Genomic DNA, 8400 nt, shown 5'->3' on the forward strand with positions numbered 1-8400 from the left:
AACACCTACCACACCCCCCCCCTCCAATGTCTAATGTACCAAGTGGTAGCACTCACTTCTTTTTTCCTTAGCGTGGGTGCACACACACACACACCCACACACACACACCACCCATGGCCTACATAGACACAGAGTAGAAGAGCTCCCAAAGGGAATCAAATGTGGTCATCCAACTCAAGTGGGCGAACGTCCAAATTGCCAAGTGCTCACGACGGCTCCTTTAACACTCGCACTTCCATACTCTTCAAAATTGTAAACGATATTTCACCTCCATTTTCGAAATAGCTTTGTAAGTGGCTACTTCGAGGCCTTCCATTTTTCCTTTTCTCGGGATAAACCCTATATATCTCGTGGTTCAAAGCCTACTTGTAAAACCCTTGTCCTTGAATTTTTCATGAACAAAATACATCATTTTTTAATTGAATTTATAAATTTTTTTAAACAAACTTTTTCAACCCTTGAGTTTTGAAGTCACTTCATAGTGAGATATATTAATGAGTGACCTCGAACTTTTCTCTCTCATCAGTATTCAGTAGTGAAGCAAGAGAGCTTCCATGGCTGTTCGTCACGAGCCACAAGCTTCCCAGCCTCACGCCCTCCTCGTCCCCCTTCCCTCCGCCCAAGGACATATCAATCCCATGCTCGAGCTCGCTCAACAGCTCGCCTCGGGTGGCATCCTCATCACCCTCGTCACCGCCCAATAGCAGCTCCATCACTTTCTCCGCCTCTCCACCTCCCACCCCCCTCCTTCCGTTATCTCTGGTCACCATCACCACTTCAACGTCCCCCTTAATATCCGTCTCTTCGGCATCTCCAATGGCCTCCCTCCCGAATGCAACCGAGGCAATAGCGGCCCTTATAATTACCGCGTAGCTTCCGCTAACCAGATGGAAGAATCCATGGAGGCCCTTCTCAAGAACCTGCTCCTTGAAAACCCCCCCGTCACTTGCATTATCGATGATGGCTTTGTTGGGTGGACGCGAGGCCTAGCCAAGCGACTCAGCATCCCCCGCATCGTCCTCTGGCCGCAGTTGGCTCTCGTCTTGTCCATTTATTCTCATACCCACCGTATCGTCTCAAATGGCTACGATCCATGGCCATCCGAAGGTCCTGGTATTGATTTCGACCATCTTAGTTTACAGAACGACTAAGTTGAGAATGTTTCTCAAAAGCCGAAACACACTTATGTGCAGAATCTGCTATATGCTATATAAGAAGACCCTGTTCACTTCTTTTAAAGTTAATCATTGTCTTCCCTTCTTGTGCAGTTAATCATTTTGGACCTAAATCAACCATCGATATTCTCGTCGACTACATTCCGGGTGTACCCCCACTGCACCCTTATGACCTTCCTTTTGAACTCCCGAGCAAAACAAGTGTATCCTGGGCCCGTAAGCTCCTGGATGAGCTAAGATGCGTAGTCGACGAGGACCCGCACGTCGTAGTTAACTCCTTCGAGGAGCTAGAGCCTCAAGTTTACAAGGCCTTCCCTAATTTCCATCCGGTGGGTCCTCTGATAGCTTCAATCGTCCTCCGTAATAGCAATCTGGACAACACGAGAAGCAAGCAAGCTTCTGGGATCAAGACGATTGCAATGACTGGCTAGATTCGCAACCTGCAGCCTCATCAGTTCTGTACGTTTCCTTCGGGAGTGCCACCAAGCTACCAATCGCTTAATTCCACGAGCTGGCTTTTGGGCTGAAAGCGTGTGGACACCGGTTCCTGTGGGCGATACGAGAGGACTCCATAATCGAGCCGATGACCAATGTAACAGAAGCGTTGCCGGAAAGGTTCATAGACGAAATCGAAGGCCAGGGCAAGGTCATTCACTGGGCGGAGCAAAGCACAGTCCTGAGGCACAGGGAGGTGGGTGGGTTCTTCTCGCACTGTGGATGGAATTCGATGCTAGAGCCAATAAGTGCAGGGGTGCCGGTGTTGGGGTGGCCACAGCTAGGGGACCAGGTGACGAACTGCTGGCTGGCAGCGAACGAATGGAAAATTGGGTTGGAGTTGGAGAGGGATGGGGAGAACAGGATGGGGAAGGAGGAGGTGGAGAGGGGTGTGAGGAGGTTGATGGAGGGGGAAGAAGCGGAGGCCAGACGGAGGAGAGTGACTGCACTCGCTGATACTGCTAATAGAGCTGTTGATGAGGGGGGTTCTTCAGAAAAGAACCTTATGTCCTCTCACGACCATTTACGTAGACTTTCTAACCTTCATTACGTGTATTGTGTTGTTTTCTTCTCATTATATAATCAACATCAAAATGAATCTTAAAATAAGGTTTGGGGAAAAATTTTTCAGAAAAGTACATTCGGGTTTTTCCTAAAAACAAGGCTTGGATGCAACAGATTCTGGACAAACCGCCCAAGACTTGGGAACTTATAAGCCACACATGAATTTTATATGAAAAGGAAGTGTTTTATAGTTGAAGCTCTTCAGTGTGCACTGAGTTTTCAAAAAAGTACATTAGGGTTTTTCCTAAAAACAAGGTTTGGATGCAACAGATTCTTTTTTAAATAAAAACGCACACATCCACTCACCCACCCATTGGTTCTATCAAGGGGCACTCTCCCTAGCCTATGCACCACACTCCTAGGACTCAAACATCAAACAACACTTTTAGTGCTTTAGTATCTATACTTTCCAAAGGTATCGTGGTGTGGCATTGATGGACCATAAACATCAACAATGTACTCCCCCCCAACTAAAAGATGCATCCTATTTCATAGGGGAAGGAGAACTATACCTCTTGCTATTTCTACTTGTAGGGACATTTCTAGGTGTTATAATAGGGTCCTTAATAGGTATTCTCTTCTACCTTAGTGTCAAATCTACGCTCTTGGGAATTAACTTCCTTTGTGTGAGGATAGATTCCTCATTTAGGTCATTATTTAATGTACGTCATGTTACAATTGCCTTTGCATGCTCCATGGTTGTCGGGCTCTTCCACTTTAACTTGAGATGAAACTCATTTATTGCACCAAATATTAGGGGAATTTCGGAGTCAGAAAGGCCTTTCTAACCTCAAGATTAGCAAACCAACCAATAGAAAGGCTTGGACATTAAAAGAATCAAGGATTCCATATTGGCCTCCCATTGGTCTCGGGGGGGTCACTCATCATATGTAACCCTATCACGTGAGTTCAACAGAAGGATTTTTTTAATTTCTAAAATTTACAGAAATAAATATACATAAGGGACTATTTAAAATAGTTTTGGAAAAAATTTACAGATTTGTATAGAAAAGGGGTACATTTTATTAATGAAATTTTTTACAGATAAGGGACTTTAAATATAGGCCTTGAATGCACGTGATATAGAGGGTTTATACATATTGACCCCCCCGAGCCATTGGTCAAGAAACATCCCTTGGTCCCCACTACTTGTCACTTGCCTCCCTCTCGCCCCCACCACATTGGGGCATGTTACTCACCCCCTTGACTTTTGGATGGTCCACCTACCAAAGTGACCTCACCCTCCCAAACACCTCCCTCGAGTCCCCTAAACTTTCCCCATTCACTTACCACCTTCCACCCATCCTCTAGGCTCCTCTCAACCTCCTTTCTCTTTGTTCCCATTCTTTCTACTACGGTGAAGCACTCCCCTTCCCCTTGACCAAAGCTATCTCTTCAATCTTGTATAGGTCACATTCTGAAGAACAACATTCACATTTGGATTTCTCAAGGGTTTATATTCTAGGCTACAATGCTCTCTCTCTCTCTCTCTCTCTATATATATATATATATATAGTACTTATCATATAACCACACACTTCATCTCTAAAAGTTATGATCTACCAAGGAACATGCCCTTCCTTGGGTAGATTTCATGTTGTTTTTAGCACATGATTGCAGATTGCATTTCACAAACGATACATAACTCTTCGTACTTATCATACAACCACATGAATGTGTGGGGAGGACAGTTGGCATACTTCCTCTTCAAAAATTATAAGACCAAGGAATTTGCCCTTCCTTGGGTGGATTGCATATTGTGCTTAGCACATTGCATTTCACATATAGCATTTTATATTTGGTACATAGCACTTTGCACTTATCACACAACCACACATTTAAGTGGGGGGAGAGTTGGCATGCTTCCTCTTCCAAAATTATAAGACCAAGGAACGTGCCTTTCCTTGGGTATATTGCATGTTACATTGAGTACATTGCACATTGCATTCTATTGATACTACTTTACACATAGCACTTTGTTTTGCAAATAGGATTTTACATTCAATAAATAGCTTTTTGTTGTGTCAACAAAGGAGATACCAGCATGCTTATTAGAAATCCAAAGAGCCTACTTGCAAAATTCCACAAGCATCCATGGAGATTCGTCAAACTTACATTCGGATGGCACCTCGTTTCTGTGTGCTACTATTGCAGCTACGGAGGACGTGTATACTACATGCCTAGCTTGAGCACGTTGAGTATTCTTTGGACTGCTAGTTTGATGACTTATGTTTGTGCATCGAATCAGAAGAAGGTTGGAATTAGTCAATAAGAATCTACACTCCTTTCATTGTTTACACCTTGATCATGTTTGGTGGAATTAGAATAGGAGGAGGAGGTACGATTGAGATGGTGGGTAGTGACGCCATTAGAATCTAGATGGTGCTCTATTTCATGGGTATGGCGATGGATGCTAGAACTGAAGAGGCTATGGCAATCTCTTGATTATTGAATTGAACTAAAAGACAATTGGAAAATGGAGGTTTGGACCGATCATTAATCGCTTAAATATGCGGCAGATCACCAACAATTCTCGCTTCACAAGAGTTAGTGAGCTACGAGGTGAGCTATTAGCTACCTTGCCATTGCTGAGAATCAACCAAAACCCTTGTAGAAAAATCCATCCCTACATTGATCGCTAAGGACAGGCATCTATTTCAGCTCGAATGAGCATCGCTTGGTCGGACAATTTGACTGAAACTATCTACCTACTCTATCATCGTTCTGACGATAAAAAATGGGCATAAAAATTGTAACAAATAATAAACTTACATTGGAGTCTGTGTAATTACTGAAGTTCACGATCATTGTACAAGCAATCAACTAATCTCCCCAAGGAGAGAGGACTGACATTGTAAGCTTCGTAATTACTCATGAATCAAGCAATCAAGCTAGCAGAAGTCATCGCACTTACCTTGTACACAATTAGTAGTCGTCACAATTTCTAGCTTGCAACGTGAAATAGGATAACATCTACAAATAGCACAGAATGATTAGGTAGCGATCAAGCTAATCTCCAAGAGAGAGGCCTGACAGAATAAAAATAACAAGCCAAACAGATCTTCAAGAGAGCGGATTGATGAAAGATTTGCAAAATTAATGGCATATTTGCACACAACACTCAAGGGACGCTAAATGAGCAACATGAACGTGCAGTAAAGGCGTGTGCAGTGAAGCTTCATCATGGAAAATCCAGTCGTAGAACAAAATCATGCTTGTAATAGCGTAATAGGGTGCTTGTAGAAATAGCCTTACGGAGTGGGCAAAACAAGGCACTCCCTTGGCTAAAGCTTCTCGTAATGATGTCCCTCTTGTCCCTGGAGCTACAATGGACGTATCTCAAATCCCTGATTTGTACGCTAATATTACCAGGCATGATGAATGGGGGAACGCTATCGATCCGATATCCTACGATTGTCTCGCTCGAGATCTGCAGGTCTAATGCTAAGCATCATGCACACAACACCAAGATTCACGTCTTTTCAAAGCTAGAGGACCTCCATTTCACCTGGCAGCTTGTGTAGGGAATACAACCGTCTCGGTTTTATCTTCTGTTTCTGGACAGAGTTCCGCTTGAAGATGAGGTTGAGCATTGGTTTGTTGCCACCTTCCAAGGCAAATGCTTTCTGCGTGACATATAGTTTGTTGGGTGCGGCTGCTTTCAAGCCTATGTTGCATCTATTGCGGAATGTGATTTATGTTGGCTTCAAAAGAGACTTGGTCTCCTCGCTTCTATGGTCTACCCGGGGGTCTACCACCTTCTTCGCTGACGACATATTACAACATCATTGTCCTCCTGTGTGGGTTCATTTTCTGGGCCTTCATTCGCTCGCTCTTTCACAATTGCATGAGATTTCTTTGGCCCTGGGACGTGTGCTCTAGATCCCTCCTTCTCAGGCTAATAAGTGCTCCGTCACGAAAGTATGCATCCTTTGGGATCGCAAGGAAGAGCCGCCAAGTCAAATGTCATTGTCAAGTCCTAATGCTTGGGAGATATTGCTTCAAGTGGCTTTTGGTGCGTTTCCCGATCCTTGCTACCGTTGAAAACAGACTGGCCATTTTGCATGGAGGTGTCCCAACGGTCTGCCCCAACCATCTCTAGAAAGGTAACGAACAGCATCCTATTGTGGCTAACGCTGAATGTCTCATTTTTTATGTTGACATTCCTCATGAAGCTCCGCCAGAATCACCCGCAGACATTACTGCTAAGCGTCTTGCTGCTCAAGTCCAGCGATTTGATCATGGGGTGGAGAACAATTTCCGTCAACGGAATTCTTACATCGCTATTAGAGGGTATGGCATGGAACAAGTTTAAGGTAAACATGGTCAGAGTAATCAGGGTCCAACCAACAATCTGGCCTCCTCCAACCTCCACGTGGAACCTAACTCGAACCTAATCACACAAGTTCAATGCCATCATCTCGGGCTCGCAAACCACGTTCTTTTAGGGCTATGAAGGGTGTTGCGTGCTAGAGGTCTTCTTTCACTAACTTATGCGTGTTATGTGCATCGCTTTTGCAGCTTTTGGAGAAGGATGGAGATGCTATGTCTAATCACTGATTTCATGCATGATCAAAGGGTAGCTAGTTTCATTAGCTAAAAGTGTGTGGCTTGTGCGTCCAAAAAAAGCTCTTAGTTCTCTCTTCCATAATTCGTAGGACTAGGCCATGAGTTTGCACATTTCAGGAACTAAAGGTAGGTCCCTCCAAGATTCCCCAATCTCTCCATTTTGAGATACTTTGTGTTCACTAATTGCCCTATGCGTGGCCGTGGGGGTGTTTCTCTCTTGGTGTGTTCTAATCTTCGTCCGACTTTTTTAGTGTAGGATCTCCTCAAGATATGCAAGGTTTCTTTGTTGTCCATTGCCTCTATTAACACAAGAAAAGGTTACCTTAGTCTCTGTGTATGCTCCAAATACTTCTTCGGATCGTGCAGGTCTTTGAGATTCCTTACGAATGAAACTTTTAGGGCACTCATACAGCGTTTGTAGGGGATTGGAATATGGTAGTGTCTGCTTCTGATTGCTTGCATGATATTAATGACCTTTCGTAGGCTCAGGAGCAAGCATGGCATGCTTTTTCATACGCCTCGGGTTTGTTCGATTGGTGTTCATTGCAAAAGCTCTCCTCCCCATCAAGGTACACTTGGCAAAACAGGCATGGTGATGGCTCATGGCGTGGAGCCCGAATCAATCATATATATTTATCTTTGAAGTCCTGGTGGCTGGATCCGAGGGTCGAGGGGTAAATTATGGACTCAATTGTTGCTTCAAATCATCTTCCTCTATTTCTATTTCCATCTTGCTCAACTGACATCGGTTGCAAAGGTCCTCTTCCTTTAAAAATGAACATATCATTCTTTGATGATCACACGTTTGACTTGGATATAGCAAATGCATGGTGAGCTGTTACATATGCTTCTTATCTAGTGGAGCATTAGGAGTAGGGGCTCACTAATGTAACAGAGTTGTGCAAGCTACATGGCTAGAAACATGCAAGCAAGAAGTAGTGCCTCATGGGAGCTCGCCTCTCTAACATAAGGGCTACACTCTTGGCTACTCTTTAACTCTCACCCATGGAACCTTACTTGCCAGTGCTTTTAAAGTCACTCGAGATTTCCTATATATGAGCACACAAACATGCTCGACTTGTTACTCACATTCAGGCTAGACTCTGTTGGATGGAGCTGGGGGATTGACCTTCAAAGTTTTTCTTTGATAGGATTAGAGAGAAGTGTTCCATCATTGTGATCCAGCCAGGCTCTTTCTCATCCATGCATGCATGAGATCTGCTTTCCATGCTTTATCCTACACCTCTCACCGGAATACAACCTGAGGACCTTTGCTACACTTGTGAACACCTATGCTACAATGAGCAACGACATGACAGTAGGTGACCAACACCCTCGGAGCCTACACTTGGGAGAAAAAGGGACAACATTTTGGCATCGTTGTCAGGGAGGTTAGCATCTGAGGCAAAAGCGGAGCATGTGTTTGCATGTGTGAAAAAGAACCCCCTTCAAAAAACCATTCAAGACACATCCCCCAAGACAAAGGAGTGAAAAAATATTGCCAAGTTGTGCGAAAGATAATTTTGACTTACATAATCACATTAATACACTAAACACCCAAAATTAACCATTAATCCCCCACATGGACCTACAAAAG

The 8400-nt window shown here is 44.0% G+C and overlaps 1 protein-coding gene across 1 annotated transcript; it reads left to right on the top strand.

Annotated features, from left to right (window-relative positions):
- The first annotated feature begins 554 nt into the window (after positions 1-554).
- Positions 555-6549, top strand: LOC147902972 (mogroside I-E synthase-like). The gene is made up of 8 exons (XM_087373978.1): positions 555-689; positions 888-1113; positions 1269-1441; positions 1543-1651; positions 1775-2155; positions 5800-5924; positions 6117-6249; positions 6410-6549. The coding sequence occupies exons 1-8, from the start codon at positions 555-557 to the stop codon at positions 6547-6549; spliced, it is 1422 nt and encodes a 473-aa protein (XP_087230104.1).
- Positions 6550-8400: the final 1851 nt, after the last annotated feature.

Source organism: Dipteris shenzhenensis, chromosome 4, assembly GCF_047967505.1.
Source record: "Dipteris shenzhenensis isolate YYH24624 ecotype China chromosome 4, Dip_SZ_1.0, whole genome shotgun sequence".
Classification (NCBI taxonomy): Eukaryota; Viridiplantae; Streptophyta; class Polypodiopsida; order Gleicheniales; family Dipteridaceae; genus Dipteris; species Dipteris shenzhenensis.